Here is an 18,676-nt window from a genome sequence, read left to right on the forward strand (position 1 = left end):
GAACTCAGGAGGAAGCACGTGCAGCGGGGCGGCCAGCTGAAATACCGCTGGTGACAGACCGACACCGCGCCGTCGCTGCCACCAAACCCCAAACACTAGCAATGCTGCTGCGGGCACCTCCCAAAAATCCCCCAATTTTGAGTATCCTGAGAACCAAGCACCTCTCCTGCCATCAGTGACTCCTTCCAGCGCCCTTCACGTGGCAGCTCAGCGCCCATTTTGCACCAAATACCAAAAGGAAAAGGGCAGAAAGTCGCAATCAACTCCCATTTTTGGGTCTGAATCAATCAAAGCCACCAGAAAACAGAAAAATTTGGGGGTAGAAGCCTTCCCCTCTCTTCCAAAGTCTCCCCCCTCACTTCCAAAGTCTCGCTAGAAATAAGAGGGTTTGCCATTCGCCAGACCCCAAGTTTTACGTGAGTTAGTCCCGGGGCACCGGGCAGGGCAGCAGAGCTGGCACCGCTCCGCCGAGCTGCAGCATTGCCATGTCCCACCCGGCCGGGAAACCCACCGCGGAGGCAAGGAACCAGCGAAAGCCCAAATCTGCAATTCCCTTGGGACAACACGGTGAGTGCCAACAGGCTGAAATGGAAACTCCCGGCCAGCACCTGAATAGCCCCTTTCTTCGGTCGGTGGCTGAGAGCTCAGCACAGAGATCCTGCTCTGTGCCCAAGCTCCCCAGCGCAGCCAGAAGACAAATGCAATAACACCACCAAGGGTAGAAAATGATAACGGTTGCTCAAAGTATCCCAAAAGGGGGCCACCCGCTTGCGCCATAAATTTTCAGCTTCCCGAGCCGAGCAGTCCCGCTGCGGGCCCTGCAGCTTGTGGACGCGTATCTGCAATTTCTCTGCTCCTGCTCTTCTGCATCGCGGCTTTGGAGAGCAGAGCCAAGAAAGTAGAGGGTGATGGGTGCCTGGTGGCAACCCCTGGAGGTAACAGGACCATTCCCACCGGCGGAAGAACGTGCTCTCCTCTGCGTTATCGAGCGCTGCAGGCAGCCCTGGCTCCGCCACAAAATATCGATACGAGATGCTCTAAGGGCATGCAACAAGCCCGGCCACCCTGGGCAGACGTGGGCCTGGCGTTGGGCTATTTTAGCCGGAGGTTAATCTCCAGCTCCTGCCAACTCAAACAGGGCTGGCAGCCCGCAGGCTGGCGCCTGCACCATGGCAGGGCACGGTAATCGGGTGATGAAAAGGTACGTAAACACGGGTGCCACCCACGAGCGAGGTGGTGCGGGTACGGGCTGCCGCCCCGGGGCTCTGCGACAGCTTTCACGTCCCCGAGGAGACCCTGACCCGCTTTCCGGGCCAAAGGAAACAAATAAAACGTGACAGGGTGGCGTTGGGGTCGCTTTAAGGAAACGTTTGAGTTTCTCCTGCTGTAACAGGATCTAAAATCCCTGGAGCAGCACAGCCCTACAGCAGCCGGCATTTCTCCATCGTGCATTGAGGTATCGCATCCCACTCTGCTTTTGGGGAAACTGAGGCACAAGGGAACACTCTCCCAGGCCAGCGCACAGCAAAGCAAACCCTGGTGCATGCTCAGACCCAGCTTGCGACCCACAACAGCAAACACCCTGCAAGGTGAACACTGAAATACCATTTTCCCCACTGTTTCAGGCGCTTCCCTAGGACAAAAATCAGATTTCCCTTACGGGAAACACTTCTGACCCCAAGTGATGCGGGAAGGGTAACGGCACGGTGCCCACCGTGGGGATAACAGTGAGCATCACGCCTGGACCCAGCTTCCTGCTCCAAATAACTTCCTTCAAGCCGTATTTCTATGTTGTAAACTCTTTTTTTTTTTTCCCCTGCCTTTAATTTTTCCGTATGCAGGGAAGGGGAAACGGACAGGCAAAACAAGGGACGCATCCGATTCCTGGACTTTGCCGACAGGCAGGAAAAAGGGCCCAAGAAAGCAGTGAAAAGAGTATAAAAACCCTAAAATATCCCCAGCTGGGAGAGCAGCCCCTCTCCCGTGACATAAAGCAGGAACCCAGGCAGGGCTGCTCTGGGATCCTTCCACCGTCCCGCAAGACGCTGGGCAGAATAAATTGTTATTTTAACTGGCTGCCTTTCCCAGGGCTGGCTGCGCTGGGAGGATCCTGTCCCGGAGGGACGTCTGCTCTGCTTCATCCCCGGTGACAGCCGGCACTGCCACACGTCCCCGGTGCTCTGCAAAGCTGCCGGATTGCACAACCGGGAAAGGCTTTGCCGCGCCGTTTGAAAGCCAGCTCAGCCCATCACCTGCTGGGTGTAAATCCCGCCCGGGGACGGAGGCGTTAAGCCTTGCGCAGCTGCACGTGAGCCGCAGAAGCGTAAAAAACCGGCGTTTGCAGACTAATCCTGGGTGGTTTAGCGTTACCTGGGATGACAAACGCTCAAAGCCTAACGGTGCTAATGCTAGGTGATGCTCACAAAGTGTAGTTATCCACGTGCCTCAGCTGTGTATTACTTCAACTAACCCACACGGCTTTGCTTTCGCGGGCAGCTTCACGCCTGCGCTTCCTGAATGCCGCTGCGTCCCCGGAGACTGTCCCGCACCTCGCATCTCACCCAGGCTCCGGCCACACGCCCGGGCAGGATGCGGCTCTGCTCGGGAAGAGCAAGACCTTCAGGGTGCAGCTCAGAGGCTTTCTGATGTTGCTTCAGCTTCTTCAGAAGCAGCCGGGCTTCGGCCAAGGGGCCACCCTCGACCCGCCCTGGCACCACTTCGCCCGCTGGAGCCCGGCCTGGCTGGAGGGGAAGCCGGACCCACGGACGCCGTGTGCTAATGCGGCGAGACGGGGAGCTACGGACACCGCCGAGCTGAACCGGCCGTTTCCCAAAAAAGCCCCATAGCGTAAAACCCGCAGCAGCCACGCGCTGGAATCGCGGCGGGGCTGCCCCGGGGCACCCCCCTCGCCGGCGAGAGGGGCCGAGGTGAAGGTGAAGGCGAGGGCAGGGCCGGCAGAGCGGCAGCTCGCACACCCCAGCCGCCCACGCGCGGAAATCGCATCCCCGGGCGGGCGCAGCTGCGGCGGGCACGTGTGCGGCACGTGAGCCCACCGGGCTGCGGCAACCGGCCTCTCCGGCTGCACCGAGCCGCTGTGACCCAAAGAAAACAGCAATTAACCGAGCGTTAAGCGGCACCTCACGGGTGCAGGCACGGCCCTGGGAACATCCCCATCCTCGTGCCGGGCGCCATGGCTGAGCTCTGCTTTGCACCGCAGCCCGCTCCCGGAGGATGCGGCTCTTCCCCGTCTCCTCCATCATCCCCAAGGAGCCGGCCCCAAAGCCACGGGTGCTTTTCCTCCCGCGTCCTTCCCTCCTGAGCGAAGGCGGTGGTGGCCCTGGGTGTGCCATGGGTGGGGGAAGCACCTCCGGCCCCCAGCACCTTATTTGCTTACCGCCTCGCAGCTGCTTCTTCCTGCACGCCGGGCGAGTTTTGGTTACGCTGGCTGCCCGCGACAGCCGCTCGCTCGGGGCTGCTTCGAAAGGCGGCAGGAAGATAAAAGGAACGAGATACAACCCCCACTCCCACGGCAAACACCGGCGGTTTGCTGTTCCTGTAACTCCCCGGCGCTCGTCCCTGCTCGAGCTCTGCCCCGTGCTTTACAAAGTGCCCCTCCTGGCTGGGGAATCCACAGCCCCAAAAATAAGCAAATTTGGGGCCAGAGGAAGCGCTGGGGATGGCGGCAGCCCGGGGCAGGCGAGGCGGCACAGGTTAGCAGAGGTTTAAGGGCTGGAAACGTCCTTGCCATTTTCCAGGTGATGCTTTAGGGTAAAATGATCCAACCGGTTTTCTGGCTGGCACCTGGACACCATACGTGGCCAGCAATAAAATCAGCCCCCAAAATTTCTGGTTTGGGTCACGGGGCTTCCCACGGCAGTCGGGGCCCTGGACCAAGTCCTCGTCCTACCCTCACGCTGCTCTTCCAAACCCACCGGGACTGAACCCCGGCCAACACCATCGGTCCCTCCAGAATGGGGACAGGGTCCCAGGGGAGAACAGGGGCATTTGGGCACCCACAGCCCCGCTGCTGTGGTTGGAGGGGAGAAGCTGAAAGGTTCGTTTGTTCCTTTTCTGGCCAGCTAAGCGTGTCTCTGCAGGTCAGGGACTAGGAGACACAGTTATCCTGGATGTGCTCCTCGGTGGCAGCGAAGCACCGTGCAAATCCGGCCCCACGGTATCTCCTTTTCCCTGGAAAATCAGCGCGTGCCCGTGCCGAAGGATAAGCCACCACCGCCACGTCCCGCTGTCTGGGTAGAGAGAAACAGGGATGGAGGAGGGAGTGCGGCATTGGGCCGATGGTCCAAGGAGCCGTGTAAAATAAATAAGGAAAAACCTGCCCATCCCACCCCAAGCTTCCCTTCCTTTATCTTGGAAACAGCTTGTCCCCAAAACGTTGGATAGCACAAGCTTCCCTCCACCACAGTGCAGGGGGTCCCGGCACGGGGCCACGAAGCCCAGCCAGCACCAAGCACCCTCCTCCCGTGCCACGGCAAAAAGCAAACTGCTTCCCTGTTGATAACCCACCTCCTTTTCTTAATGCTATGAAAATAAGGGGAGAAGATTTCACCCGCTGTGCCCCAACAATGAGCCGCCAGCTAGGCTTGCAGCTCCGGTGCCCACGTGGCGTTTGCAAGAATAAAGTCTTGGGGAAATTTAGGGGAAAAACCCTGGGGAAATGGGGCTGCGAGCGGCGGCCTTGTCCCCCCGTCCCTGTCCCCGTCAGCACCCGCAGCGGATCCCCGGGCTCGTTTTGGGAGTGGGAGGGAACGGGGCGGAGGAAACCTGTGGCTCCAGCCTGGGATGGATTATTTGAGCAAACTAAAAGCAGCGGTTTGTTCCCTCCTGCACCAACGCAGTGGAAAGAATTTCCAGCTCTGGCTCCCGGGTGGAAAAGCTAAAAATCTGCATTTAAATAGTAACAGGTTTTGGAAAAAGAAAAAGAAAAAAAACCCCACACCACGGGAGCTTGAATAAAATAAAGTTTAAGCCAGGGTTGGTTTTTTTAGTTTTGGGGTTGTGTTGGGGTTTTTTTAGCTTCTCCTTATCTCTGCTTCGAGCAGATCCTTTCCATAACCCCGAAGAAAGGTGAGGGAGCGACTCTGCTGTGTTTGGGAAACTTCTGCCAGAATTGCCACAATGCCAACCCAAAGGGCACGCCGCAATTTCAGTATAGCCTCTTCTTGCACCCTATACGTATCATTTTATTTCCTCCTTTATTGCCCTAAAACTATTTTTTCAGCTAATTTCCCCTTGACACCCTAGTGGTAAGGGTTAATAAATTGGGGTTTTTTGCCCAGTAATGTTTTTTCACCCTTTAGGGCTCTGCTGCAGCCTCCTGCCCTCAGCCGCTCGGCTCTCGGCTGCCCCGACATCACGAGCACCATGCCCAGATGCCAGCAGATGCCAAAACTCCTCCAACGCAGCATGGCGGCCGAAAAGCAGCATCCAGGCCAGGGAAAAACGCTACGGCGAATTCGTAACCCACGCCGGACTGCCACACGCCACCACAAATAGGCCACTCGCAGCGAGTCCAACACCCGGCGACAGAAAATTTAATAACATTTTCCTGGCAGCGCCGGGGACCGGTTTAGGAAACCAAACACGTGGACCTGCGGAGGCGGCGGTGCCAGGAGCCCCGGCGATGCCCCGCGCCGCCGGGTCAGCTCGGCCGCCAGTCCCTGCCCGCAGCAGGAAAACACGTAGGGCCCCGGGAGGCTTCGAATATCCCAGGGGAGGAATTTCAGCTCCTTTCAGCTGAATTCTGCAAGACTTGGGGAAGAGCAAGGTGGGACTGTGTTTGGTTTTTGGGTTTTGGGTTTTTTGGGTTGGTTTTTTTTTTTTTTTTCCTAAAAAATAGGAAAAAAGGGATATTGGGGCTGAAAAGGCAGGTAAGAAAATGAGACGAGGATGCATTTTGAAAATAGGATGCATTTTCAAAATAGACTGCATTTGCTCCTGGAGGACAGACGCTGCTCAGCACGCAGCAAAGGGCTGCTGTGGCTCGGTGGGGGGAACGGCGTCCCCCAAAACTGCCGCCCCAAGGATGGGGTGGGTGTCACTGAGCCGAGCATCCGTGACGAGGCTGTAAGCAACCACTGAGGACATCACACTTGCTTAGCATGCAAAATAAAACAATAAAATAAATAACAATTCATAAGAAGTAATAATTAAAATACTAAGTAATAAAAAATAATAAGTAATAATAGTAAATTATAAATAAACGTAACTGAAGTATTGCACTCGCCAAGCGCCGTGGAAAGCGTGGGTGGCTCCCGGTTGCTGACCCAGCAGCGGCCGAGCAGCTCAGGTGCATCCCGTGCCCTGCTCGCAGGACGTTTCTCCCACCGCCCCACGGGGCTCGGGGACCAGCCGGGCCAGGGGCTCCCAGCATTAAAACACTCGGTAGCCACCTCTCCGGGAGAAGGCAGGCAGGGAAGGGGTTGCCTTCCTCCCTGGCGTAACCCCAGCTTTCTCCCCGCTGTAGGGTGCCCACCTCAGCGTGCGACACCAAACCCTCCCGGCCCAGACCCTGCCCTCGGCGGGAGGGGAAGCGCTTTGACGTCCCACCCCACCTCCCGCGTGAACCTGCCGGCACAAAACCACACTCAACGTTCTCGCTTTCCCCCAAAACGGGGCTCGCTCTGCAGCACTCACGGCGCGGCGCAGCAATTCGTTTGCTTTGCCGCTTCTTTTGCTCGACATCTTGCACGTGGCAGGCTTTGGATTGAATTGCAACCGGCGTGCACCCAACTCCCGGCACATCCGTAAGAGCCGACCCACGGGGGTTTGCAAGATGAACCCCCCCAAAAGCATAGCCCCAACCCAGTAACCTCAATTAAGAAAGAAAAAAAAAAGAACTTCAAGATATTGCTTTTAAATCCAAGCAGCATTTTCTCCCCTTCCCTGCCAAGATGAGGCAGCTGCTCTCTCTCCCTGCTCCAGAAGCTGGTATTTCAATAGATATTGTAATCGATCCTGCTGCCACCTGTAGCCGAGCCACAGCGTGCGAGCTGGGCTGTGTACGCATGGATCAGGAAAACCCAAACTTTGCACGCCGGGTTGGAAGGAGACCCTGCCCCAAGCTCGGGGCCGAAGGGAGCCGACTCCATCCTAAAAGCACAGAGGTCTGGAGGGGGTTGGGGTTTGGGTTTTTTTTTTTTTTTTTCCCTCCATTTGTCCGTTTTCTGGAGGAAGCGCCTCCGCCACGGTAAACTTCTGTGAAATTCAAAAGTTTGAATAGCGCATCTCAACCCACCTCCCACCTGCCAGTAAATAAAATCAGGCTGATAAAACGCGGGCAGCGTACCCGCAGGGTGGTGCATCCTCTGCCCCCGACTCACACGGGCGCTGAGCAGCTGCTTTTCAACTAAATGAACTCAAACTGAGATTATTAATATTAATTTTTTTTGCAGAATTCCTCGCCCCGGCTGACCTGGCTCCCCCCACCACGCGCACACGCTTGCTTTTTCTGGTATCTGTTCTCAGAGCACGATCTATTTTCAGCAATCCTCTTGGATGGGTTTTCATGGAAAATGAAGTCTACACTGCCCTTAGTTTAGATTATATCAGAAGAAAAAAATTTCTGTAGGATAGAAAAGATCTGTTCTTCTGGATGGGAAAGAGGGGCAAGTCGGACAATTAGTACTTTTCATGGATGAACTCTCTGGGGATCACACATCCCTGTGTAGTTAAGTAGTTCCTTTCCTGGAGCGAGACGCTCACGAGATCCCTGGAGACACGAGTCCCATCCAGGCTTTTTCCATAATCTCCTTCCAACTATGTTTAATATCTGTGTGCGTGTCTATAAGGATGAAATATTCTATATATATGTATATATACATAGATACCTATATACATTTATGTCAAAAAGGGGTGAAAAAGGGAAGAATAATTTGAATTAGGCTTTTATAGACAAAAGAGGAGCCCCAGAGCAGCCCCGAGGCGGCACTGCAGAGCAGCCCCATGTCCCCCCGGGTACGGCGGGCCTGCCCTCGGAGGGGAGCGCATCACGACACTGCTCCTCCTCCGACGGGGATTCCATTGACCTGCAGGCAGCAGAAGGCCCCTGACCTCCAAAGCATGCAAAAACCCAGAAAACCTGCAAAAACCCCAAGGACGCAGCGCCCCGAGGGGAACCCTCTGCGGTGGCCGGAGCAGGAGGGCCAGCGACACAGCTCCATCGCTTCCCCTCTCCACCCCGCACCGCTGAGCCGGCCTTTTTTATTTTGATTTTTCCACTCGCTCCCCACCTTTTCCTTATCTTAGACCTTCTGTTGACTTGGAGGTTGCAAAATGGAAAAAGAAAAGTGCAAACAGGCAGGCAAAGGGAGGGTTATCCCGACCCTGGCTGCCCGTCTCCTGGGGACGGGCGCTGCCTGCTCGGCAAAATCCAGCCGAGCTGACGTTTTACGGGGCAAATCCCTGGGGATTCGGCCATCGCTGGCTGCCGGAGGGGCCGGAGTCACTGCCCAGCTAATCGAGTTCCTCCTCGAGGATCTCTGGGCTTTCGCTCCCCGTGGCGAAGGAAGCAGAAGAGAGAATCTCCCCCGCCCACGCAGCCCTCCCAAAAAAATAACTAATTTTTATCAGCAACAAATGCAAGAGAAACTGCTTCCAAACCAGAAGAAAACAAAACAAAACAAAAAACCAACCCCATATAATAAAGCAAATATAGAACATACAAAACACAGCCCTCGCATTTGCTCGGAGGGTGGCAAGGACGGCCGGGATCTGCTTCAGTAACATGAGGACAAAAGGCACTTTTGGCCATCCAGCCCCCAGGAGGGCACGGACCGGCCGTGGGGACTGGTCCCAGCACAAGGGACAGCTTTCCCATCCCGCAGCGCGGCCGCGGCCGGTGGCTTTGGGGACCACGCGGACGCGCTGGAGGTGGTTTCACCGGGATGGAGCAAAACCCGTCAGCGCCGGGGCTGTCCCCGGCACCGCGTCCCCGACGGCTCCCGCAGCCGCCCGGAGAAGGACGCCCGACACAACCCTGCCCTTCAGTCCGAATGCGCTCACGTCCCTTCCCCGCCTCCCCCCAGCGCTGGTTTAAAATACACAGAGAGGCTAAATAGCAGGAAACACCCAAAGCAAAAATACCGTGCACAGGAACCCAGGGGCACAGGGGACGCACAAGAGCAAGAAGCGGATTTCCTCCCCACAACATCGCACCTCCGACGCCGACGGGGACCCTGCCGCGCAGCTGGGCCGGGCCACCGGCGCGGTGTCGCTCATCCTCGCGCGCCTGCACCCTTCAGCCCTGCAGAGCCCGGGACGGGCTCGGACCTGTTAGCTCTCGATAGGGAATAAACTTCTTTTTACCGTCTGTGGTTTGCTTCCTCTCCGTAAAGCAATCTTTTATCCAAAGGTCTGTCAGAGTGACTTGCAAATGGGGGGGGGGGGAATTATAATTAAAATTTTTTATATATTTATAAAATCTCAAATGGGATAGAGAGATATAATCTCAAATGGGTTAGACATATAGATATAAAATCTCAAATGAGGGGGGGGAGTGAGAGAGAGAGATAATCTCAAATGGGATATTTGGGGAGGGAGAGAGCACACAATAATCTCAAAGGGGTTCATGTGGGAGCACAGCTGACGAAGCCAGGACCTCCGCTGGCACATCCAGCAGGTTGCTGAACACTTAAATTTCAGGAGGATTTTGATGATCAGAGCGGAGACACTTGCATTTAGGGGTACTATAGGTCTAGACTTCAAAAAGAGGTACAAAATTTCCATTTCAGCCACCGCGGGTCACAAAGAGACGCCACGGCACGCCCCGAAGAAGCCTGATGCCCGGGGACGCGTGGGACCAGGCGGTGCGCGGGCACGGACCCCATCCCGGGAGGGAGACGGGACTGCTACCAAACCACAGCCTGACCTTGCTCTCGCCACCTCTGCGGGCAAGAAAGAGAAAAGGCTATTACAGAGTGATAACGAGCAGCCAAACCTCAAAAACTGGGAGGTTCCCACAAAAAACCAGCAAATAGTAGTTATAGACATGAGGTTAATTGCTAGCAAGGATTAATTCAACTTCTCTTCAAAAGAGCGACCCTTTGGACTCAAATCCGACCCTCCCTTCATGAGACGACTGGCTCAACTCCGGCAAGTCACCCACCTTGGAAAAGAACCATTAGCATTAATTGCATTAATCCTAGCAGGAATAACGAGTCTCCTGTCCCAGCACTGCTCATCACCACCCGCGCCGTCATTGCTGGGACGCTGGCGGAGCAGGCAGCTGCCTGCAGCCCTGCCTGCGAGGGGTTAACCGCCCACGGAGGAGCCTCTGGCGCACGCTCACGTCATGGAAATACTCAAGTAACCACAATTTTCTCTATTGCTTTTTGGCTCCGGTTCTTCAACATTTCTACACTTCCAGCCCAGATCTCTGCTACCTGTTTCCAGCGAGGTAATTGGTACAGACAGCAGCTCAACTGAGCAGTCAGTAATTTTTTTTTTAGTATGGGTTACTTTTATACTTTCTACCTCCAATGCTACCAACATTGAGATATAAAAAATGATCATGAGTCACAATACTGGCAAAAAAAAAAAAAAAAGTATCAGATGCACAATAATAAATGGAGGTGGGATGGGGGGTTGGTGCTTTCCAGGTTTTGCTGGGTATTACTATTGCACCGGGTTGGGTGGGTCCCAGACAGCTCTGCCCTGCTGCCGCCTGCCCCCCCAGCCCACTCACAGCGGCCGCGGGCCCCTCTCCTCCATCCCTCCCGCCTTCCCCAGTCCTCCCAGTCTCCCCAGCATCAGCCGTTTCTCCTGCGCAAAGCGTACCGACTGGCCAGGAGGGGCTGCCTTCGTTGCCGTCACCCCACCTGAGATGCAATGGGAGGTCATCCATGAGTGCTATGTGAGAACCAGGGGAAGGAGAAGAAAAAAAAGGGGGGAAAAAAGGAAAAAAAGAAAAGAAAAGATAAAAAAAAGCAAGCAGAAAACCCCATCCCTCTCCTGATAATCACAACCTGCCTTAATATTTCCACCCTGTAATTGAGACCGCGGGCGCCAGCAACGCTCCCGGAAAACGTCAGCCCAGCAGCTTGGCTCCCGGTCCCCGTCCCGCTCCCAAGCGCCTCCCCCTCCGGACCCCTCTGCCAGCCGGTTACGGAACTAACCCGCACCAAACCAGCCAGCCCCGGAGACAACGTCCTCCTCTCCGCACCACCGCTGGCTGTGATTAGCCCAGCGAGCCAACGGGCCGGGCAGGGAGCGCTGCCCTGTGCCAGAGCTGCCCAAGCGCCCGCACGGGCTTTTCCCGAGGGAAAAAATTAAACGGGAGTTTTAGAGCACCCAGACGCCCGGCCTTACCTGCCGAAAGAGGTTTGCAGTTCTGCTTTTCCTGCCCTAATTCCCCATGGAGTACGGCTTAGGTGTTGCTTACAACTTCTTAATGCTCCCTTTAACAGCCCTGAAAATATTAATGGGGATGGGGCATCCACTGACCCCCCAGGCGAGCTCAGTGAGCCGGGAGAAGGGTTTTGTGGCTGATCCGGCCACCGCGATGCCTCCCAGGGAGGAGCCCCTTCTCCAGGAGCGGGGCTGGACCAGCTGAGCGAGAGGCACAGGGCACAAACACTCAACATCTGGCTGATGGTTTACAAAGAATAACCCTAAAAAAAAAAACAAACAACATTTTGGAGGGGCATCAGCATCCCGACCGACTCTGCAAATGCTGCGCATAGGAGAAAAATCCAAGCTGGCTCCTCCAGAGGTTTGAACGTATGAAAAAACATGAAATAACCTCATTATTCAGGACCAGGAAAATGAAAGCATCCCACGGTTGCGTGCAGCCCCGCGAGGTTTCTGATGCTGTTTGATAGCCAGTTCAGATCCCCGCTGCAGATGGCAGGAGGGCAATGGGAACGCCGCTCTCGAGGGGGGATTCACGCGCCCCACCTTGCCGTAGCTCTCGAGTGCTGCGCAGGCAGCTATCCCCACCAGCAAATAACAACCATCTGCTTTAAGTCGCCCAAAGTTGCCCTCGCTCAGCCCTGCTTCACACCAGCACCTGCAATTCTGGGCATCCGGCAGGGATGTCGCGCGGGGGCCCGTGCCAGAAGCATCGCCCGGGCTGCGGGCGTGCCAGGACAGACGGACCCGCAGGACAGGGGGGATTTAGCAGCAGCCAGGAGCTTCCTGCTTTCACACCATCCCATTTGCAGGAGGAGATCAAACGCAGAGTGAAAAGGCGGCGATTTGGATGCCTCTCAGATTAAAATTCTCCTTGGTAGGAAGAAAGCAAAAGCAACACCAGGCGCCGGGTGATGCTTTTTACTCAAGAAAAATGGTTTTCAGGAGAAGTTTTTAAAAGAAAAAAAAAAACCACCACATACTTGCAACATAAATATCAATAGTATTTTTCAGAGATTTACCCTGGAGGGAGATGACCATAGAAATGCTACTCAAGAGCTTAAAATCAGATCTGGCAATCGGAGAAGGCTTAAACACGCAGAAAGACCAACGCCACTGAAAAGGCAAAGAGCGAGCAGCCGCACGGCTGCGTGGGGATGGCGAGGACTGCACCAGGCGGGCCAAAAACGCTCGGCTCCAGGAGGAAGGTCAAAATAGGCACCCGAAACCCTGGGGAAGAGGATTAGCCTGGGGGAAGGGGGGATATTTTGCTGCTAATGGTGTTTTTGGAGGACCCGCGCCAGCCCTTCTGGAAACGGCGCATCCCAAGCCAGCATCCGGGCACCCACAGTGCATCTGACTCCTCCTAAACCAGCGTTTCGTAGCACCAGCTCCACCACCCCCAGCTTTAAAACCAGCGATGAAATAAAAATATTAATGAAATAACACTTGTGCAATAGGGGAGGCCAGCCCCAGGGGTACGCACGAGACCTGCACGCAAAATCCCTTCCCCTCCAGCGCAGCCCCTGCCTCTCCTCGCCCTGGAAATTTTCCCTGCCTGGATCCTGCAGCATTTTAAGAGCAGACATCAGTTTTTTCTGAACGTTGCTCTTTATTCACGATTTTTTTTAAAGGTAGGTACACAAACCAGGTAACCTCAGAGGATGGCGCAGGGATGAAAATCCCAAATTTCCTCTTGTCCAATTAGGAAAATTCTGTGTAGTCTCTCCCCAAATTTGAAGGCGCTCACAAGGTTTCAATGCCTCAGCATTTCTCCTAAGGGAAAGGATTTGGAGGAGGAAAAAAAAAACCCCGTAGCATGTTTATGAATCAGACTGTTAAGCGTGTGTTTCGGGGGTGGAAAAGGTGGGCGATGCACAGAGGAACAGAGAGCAGAGTTAGATGAGTCAGAAAATGCTGCTTTTCCTCTCCTTACCGGCATCTCAAATATTTCAGCATGAAATAGAAATTTTCTTTCTTTTTTTTTTTTTTTTTTTTTTTTAATTTTCTTTATTGTCAAGAGAGAGTTGGAGCGTAACCTTGGCTGGTTAGCAACCGCCGGCAGCTATTCCGACGTTAAGTAATGCACTGCAATTAGAGTACGCACAGGGGCGCGTGCATGCACACGCGTGTGCCGATGGACATATACACGCATGCACACGCGTGTGCCGATGGACATATACACGCATGCACACGCAGCCCTGGGTATAGGCTGGGAAAAGGATGGAAACAAGTAATTTATCAGTGGTTTTTGCTGCTGCTTCTAGCAAAACAGGGGCTCGGATGCGTGCTCGTGCTGAATAGCAGAAAGCTCCTCGTGGATGAGCCTCGGTGGGTTTCGGGAGAGCGGCGACACATCACAGGCTGGATTTGGGCTTGGGGATGTCACCTCCTCCTGCCCAGATAGGCTCAGGCACACACATGCAAAAATACACCCAAGGGCTCCGAGATCCTGAACGAAAGCTTACAGAGATGTAGAGAGGTGCGTTATAAAAGAAAGGTCAATTTACTCATGGGCTTTGAGCTTGCCCAGTGCTGAAGCTGCCCTGAATAACATTTAAATAGCCAAGAGACAGATACCGTTATCATCGCACCCCGCAGTGAGGCGCAGGAGGTTTCCAAGAGCATTGGGTACCACGCTGGGGGCAGCCCCAGGGGCAGCCAGGGTGAAGGAGGGGACGGGCGAGAGCCCGAGGAGGGCTGACGGGCAGGGCCTGATCCTGCCCAGTGGCGTTTCCAACCACAGACGGCATCAGGGCTTTTGCTTTGGAGTCAGAAGAGATGAAATGCAAGAAGAGATAAACGCCCGTATGCTGCAAACAGCCGAGCACTTGACTCCACTGACATTCACAGTCCATTTAGGTTACTGATGAAGCAAATAAAATTATGCATATGCATTAACGCTGGCAATATCCTGCCCGAAACGTATGCTCATTTACACATGGAAATCCATTTAGAAGAGAGAAATCAGAGCTATATTTAAAACAGAAAATCACTTAACTGTCCGCGGGGCAACTCCCGTTTACATCTGTCATTCCTTGGCAAAACTGAAATCATTTCAGGGTAAATTGTGCCCCTGGTTTTATATTTAGAAGGAAAAGGGGTTGCACCCCTGTATCCTCCTGCTCAATCTATTATAAAAGAAGAGATGCGCATTTTTTGCTTTCATATTCTTATTTTTTTAGGTGTTGTGGTCTAAAAGCAACCTGTGGAGCTCGGTGCTGGCGGATGGGAGGGGGCGTAGGGGAGCGTCCGCCCAGCACACATGGAGCATCGCAAAGTGTTTATCAGTTAAAATTGACTTTGGAGATTCAGGAGCCTTTTGAGTATCACCATGGTGAGACCTAAACGTTCTGCAGCTTCTCCAGTTTCCTCGGCAAATGAAATGGCCATGCTGACAGCACCGATGACAGATCTGAAACTAGAACAAGAGCTCTTCCTAACGGACAAATATCTTCTTCCAGTCCAGTAATCTATATCTCACTACTTGGCTGCCAAGCCACGAACTGGAGATATTAAATAATCAGTATTGCTCTCTGTTTCCTCCTGCAAATGTAAATGTGAGCACTGGAACTGAAAAAGCAATTTTAGACTCCAAAAGAATACCTCCTCCAAAAAATATATATTTTTTTAATATGAAACACGCCAATGGCCACTGCTTCTCACTTAACGTTGGAGCTCGTTGCAGCTCATATTTTTGAAATGCATCAACACAATAAAAAAAAAAAAGCAGACAGCAGCTCTCCAAAGTATGTCGGGAGGCAGGTTTTAAGAAAGACGATGTATTTTAGATTGTGATTCACGACCACACTGGCAGTTTGATTTCAGGTTTAGAAGGAAATGAATGAATGTGAGACAGGAGGGTGCAAAAATGAAACTAGCTGGAGCTGAAGATCTGCTCTGCGCTTCAAGACACGCAAGATTTGAATCTTCTTCCCCCTTCTGCGTGAGCTCAAGCAAGTCACCAAACTGCCCTGCACTTCCGCTGCCGGAGCTTAATTTAAGCCTAAATTAAAATGCAACTCAATATGGGCCATCTCCAAGACCTGCGCTGCGGTGCAAGCCCAGCTCGCCGCCCCACGCTGCTCCCCACAGCAGCACTCCCAAACGGGGCGCCCAAGGGTACCCCAGCGCAGTCGGGGAGGTCGGCTCCTGCTGCCGCGACACAACCTGCAACTTCTCGCCATGCTGGAAAAAAGGCTATTTGCTTAATATCGAGGTTTTAAACCAAACAAACAAAACAAAAAAAAGCCAAACGAACCACACAGGGTCCCATTCTGCATGATTTTAAGCTGTGCTGACCCGTTCATATCTCATCTGTGCCACGAGAAAAATATAAATACTGCACAAAAGCTGCAAAAATTCAGAATTCTTAAAAATCTTTGACCACATTTTCACTGGTGGTTGCACTGCCCACGTTACTGCTCTCAATGTCTGCGCACATCACTGTGAGCTGTGTTGTACAGGGGATGCAGAGCTCCGCTTTGAAGGCGAAAGCCACGGGACGTCCCAAAGTCCGAAGCTCTTGCGAACCAACAGCCTGCAAGAAGCCCAACACTGGACTGTACGGGAAGCAAAACTGTAGCGCGAGGCGAGCACAGAGGCATTGCTTGCAAGAGGGGGAAGGAAGAAGAAAAAAATAAAAAGACAAACTAATTGCCACTGCTAACCCTTTGCTTTGCACCTACATCATATGTTCGAGCTACCTTTTTCAAGGCAGAGAGCCCGGTGCTGCCGAGCAGCCAACGTGCCTGAGTCAGCAACGATGATTCACTTGGGCAAACAGGAGGATAAAGCCACCGTGAGCCCCGCGCCGGCCATGTCTGTAGGTGACACGCTGCTGCACGGCACAGACCACCCGTACAACCCGTCATCCCCACGTTCCTGTGGGGCCGAGGGACGGCGCAGAAACGTTGGGAGCAATTATACCTTGAAATGAGAGCAGCACACCTCTTCGTTAAGGGTGCGTTTCGCATTCAGCCCCCCAAAGCAGAGGGATTGCTCCCCTCCCAGCTAACCAGAGGGGTCCCCAGCTGCCCTCCTCCAAAATCAGGTCAGACACGGGTGGGTGCGATGCTCCATTGCTTACGCCTCGTGCGGAGGGCTCCGTGGTAAGAGCTCCAAGTCCAGCCCTGACCACGCTGACTCAGGGAACGGAGCAGAAGCCCCCCGGTATGGGGAGCACTGGTGGAAGGGGGACCCCAAGCGCAGCCCAGCACGCAGGACTGCTGCTCGCAGGGCTTGTCCGGAGGAGGCACAGCCCTCGGACCCCAGCTGACCCAGCCCTCCCAATGACTAAAGATGCAGACAGCAATCCTGCCAGCATCTGCTCGGGCTTTCCTTAGTCTCATCCATGAGGATCAAGTGAAAAGCAGATGCAAGAAGCTCCAACCCAGGAGAGAATTTACACGCTGATCTGCTTGCACAACTTCAAGAAAGGACTTGCTACTCGAAAGCACTGGAGCAAACTCCCCCTAAACCCCTCCTGTTTCTGTATGCAGAGTCAACGACCTACCTACACCCACAGCCTGAACGACCAAAATCACTATTTACCCAGGTAGACTCAGGCACCCCAGAAAGTCCCTCCCGTGCACACCGAGCACTTACAAAACACGAGTTTAAGAAGTCCCCTTATCAAACCCAAGAAGATGCCCAGCTGCTGAAAGAGGGTTCCCCGGGTCAGCGAAGCTGGCACACGTCCCGTCACCCTATCTCCCCCTGCCACCCCTTCCTCTTCCGCAGCAGCACCCACGGCCCAGGCAGGGCTGCAGCGAGCTGGGAGCGGGGTCCCCCCGCCGCGACACCCCTCGCCTCGATTTTGGGGCTCCCCTCTTTCACCCACAGGCGACGGGGGAACTTCCTCCTCCCTTTCCTGGCGACATACCCGTGTGTCCCCCGCCTTCAGACGCTCCACCAGAGGAATTAACACCCCGCCAATCGCCACTGCTGCCCGCCCGCAGCCCCGTACCCCGCCCTTAACCGGAGCCGGCCGCCGCTCCGCTCAGCAGCAGGTGTCCCGCGGCGGAGCCCCGCGGCTCCTCCGCACCCCGGGGCGGGGGGAGGCTCCGGGGGAGCCCCAGGGCAGCGCCCCGGCCCTTCCCGGTCCCGGCGGGGAGGGTCCCGCTCCCGGTGCCGGTCCCGGTCCCGGTGCCGGCGGGGAGGGTCCGGGTCCCGCTCCCGCTCCTGCTCCCGCTGCCGGTCCCGGCGGGGAGAGCCCCGACGAAGGCTCCCAGCCGCCTCCGGCGGGATGCCGGTGTCCCGTTAGGGCTGACCCCATCCCGGCCCCCCCACCGCCGGGTTCCCCAGCCCCTCCCGTCCCCACCGGCAGCAATCCCGCGGTCCCGTCCCGCCGCACTAACCATTGGGGCCGTACTTCTCCCGGCTGCGGCGGACCTGCTCCGGGCTGAGCCCGCAGCTCTCGGTTACACCGAAGCGGCGGAGGACGTCGAGCACCGGCAGGCTGTGCGCCGCCTCCATGCCCCGGCGGCGGCCCGGGCCGGGGCGATGCTCGGCGGGGGCGCGGGGAGGGCACACGGGGCGCCGCTCGCACGGCGCTGCTCCGCGCCTCTCCGCCGCCGCGGGAAGGGCCCCGCCGCCGGGCCCGCCTCCGCGGGCGGCCCCGCCCCGCCCCGCCTCTCCCGGGGCCGCCGCGCCAGCGCCGCCCCCCCGCGGGGCAGCCCCGGGGACCGCGGCGGGCGGGGGGGGCCCGGGCTCCGGCACCCGCCCCTTTGCAGCCCGGGCTGGCCCCCTCCAAACGTTGTGTCCCCCCCCCAGTGTTTCTGTAACGATTCCCAAACTTCTCGGAAGTGATGCTGGCGGCCAGGGAAATCCTCCCGCCGAAGGGGAAACGTCCCCCGGCCGCTGGTTGCTCGTTCAGGTGCTGGGAGACGTGGGAAGGCGGCGCTCAGCCCCTGCCCGGGCCCAGCGCGGGCTGTGCGGGGAGAGAGGGTCCCCTCCTTCGCCCCTCTCCCCCTGGAAGCCGGGCAGGCCCCACGCCCGCTCCTCCGCCCCGCTGGAAGCAGGCCGGGGCCGTGCCCGTGCGCCCCTGCGGATGAGGAGCCGTGTCTGATGGCAGCGGGAGCCCTGGATTTACGAATCACTGCCTGCCACTTGTTAAAATCACCACCGACACTGTCCCCATCGACGCACCGTATCCGGAGAGAGGCAGCCGTGCTGTGCCGCCTTCGCCTTTTGAAACGTGAAATGTAAAATGTCACCGCAGGGAGACGCAGGAAGGAACCACGGCACCTCGCACGTGGCAAAACCTGAGCATCAGCCTCACGGCGTGTGTCCCGGACATCCCAGGGCA

At 55.7% G+C, this 18,676-nt stretch overlaps 1 protein-coding gene across 3 annotated transcripts in view; it reads right to left on the minus strand.

Moving 5' to 3' along the window:
• Positions 1–17,947, minus strand: part of ATP2A3 (ATPase sarcoplasmic/endoplasmic reticulum Ca2+ transporting 3) — a 59,999-nt gene extending 42,052 nt beyond the window's left edge. For all 3 annotated transcript variants that reach the window (XM_075517978.1, XM_075517976.1, XM_075517977.1), the window contains exon 1: positions 17,727–17,947. In XM_075517978.1, coding sequence (XP_075374093.1) covers positions 17,727–17,844 — 118 coding nt within the window. In that variant the 5' untranslated portion in view covers positions 17,845–17,947. The remainder of the gene's footprint in view (positions 1–17,726) is intronic.
• Positions 17,948–18,676: the final 729 nt, after the last annotated feature.

This window comes from Mycteria americana, chromosome 15 (assembly GCF_035582795.1).
Source record: "Mycteria americana isolate JAX WOST 10 ecotype Jacksonville Zoo and Gardens chromosome 15, USCA_MyAme_1.0, whole genome shotgun sequence".
Lineage (NCBI taxonomy): Eukaryota > Metazoa > Chordata > Aves > Ciconiiformes > Ciconiidae > Mycteria > Mycteria americana.